The 1,133-nt window shown below is 38.4% G+C and overlaps 1 protein-coding gene across 2 annotated transcripts in view; it reads right to left on the reverse strand.

Moving 5' to 3' along the window:
* Positions 1-574: 574 nt before the first annotated feature.
* klc3 (kinesin light chain 3) overlaps positions 575-1,133 on the reverse strand; it is a 21,470-nt gene continuing 20,911 nt past the window's right edge. For both annotated transcript variants that reach the window (XM_042486946.1, XM_042486945.1), the window contains exon 14: positions 575-680. In XM_042486946.1, the coding sequence (XP_042342880.1) occupies positions 600-680 (81 nt within the window). In that variant the 3' untranslated portion in view covers positions 575-599. The remainder of the gene's footprint in view (positions 681-1,133) is intronic.

The raw sequence follows: 1,133 nt of genomic DNA on the forward strand, positions 1-1,133 counted from the left end.
ATTATTATTATACAGAGGACAATTGCCATTTTAGTGTTTGTTTTACTTTTGTTCAGTGTAAATTTTAACATCTTCATATACTGAAGACACTTGTCTTTTTAGACACACAATGAAATTCATCACATTAGTGTGGAACAATGGACAGACTATTGTACTTTTTCTTTTTTAAAATTTTGAAAACTGTAAAGTAAAGTGTAACAACCACTGTCAAGCAGTCAGAAGCACACCGGTCTCTCTCTCTCTCTCGTAACAGTCTGTGGCGCACAGTGTCTCTCTCTCTCTCTCTCTCTCTCTCTCCTGACACAGAAAATGGTCAGGATGACCCCCCATTATAAAGGTAGGGGAAACACTGACTAAAATGACCTATATGGTTAAAAAAAAAAAACAGAAAACATGAATTTGATATGACTTTTTTAAATGAGGAAAATTGTAATTTGACAGTCTGACTTGTGTCGTCTCTAGTTGTGACAAATATCTCCATCTTTTTCTTCAGGGGGCTGAAAGTGGGGAATCCACTTTGGTTTAGGACATCTGATATGATCGATAAGTGTGTGAAAACCCTTCCAATTAGAGAATGTGTGTGTGTGTGTGTATGTGTGTTAGCTGGTACCGAGTGAACCTCGTCTCATCAGGCTCTGCGTGCTGGAGCTCAGGCCTCGGACATCTGTCAGACGGCTCGACTGAGGAACAAAACACATGATGGGTGTTACCAGACTTCTGTGACTGGATGATAAGGTAAAGTAAAAGGTGTGTTAATCACTTAATGAGCACATGTATGGGTTGGTGTTAAGACTGGAACTGTGTATAACTGACTGTTTGTAATAAACCTTGCACTGGGTTAGTCAGTCAGTTAATTCTCCTGTTTGGTTTCCACCCTTTCTTTCTGACTTGTGTTGCATTGATACTTCGGTCCAACTAGCTATTGTCAAATTGAGACTCTGAAAATGTGCTATCACAGTATAGTATGCCAAAAAGATATCATTGTATAGTATCACACACACAAACACACACACATATATAGTCAAAAATACCCAAAAACATCATAGCATATACACCATGTCGTCCAAAAAAGTTGAACCAAGAAAACCGGATTCTGGTTCTGATTCTACATTTTTTCATGGCTTCAGATGACA

The sequence above is a fragment of the Plectropomus leopardus genome, chromosome 5 (genome assembly GCF_008729295.1).
Source record: "Plectropomus leopardus isolate mb chromosome 5, YSFRI_Pleo_2.0, whole genome shotgun sequence".
Lineage (NCBI taxonomy): Eukaryota > Metazoa > Chordata > Actinopteri > Perciformes > Serranidae > Plectropomus > Plectropomus leopardus.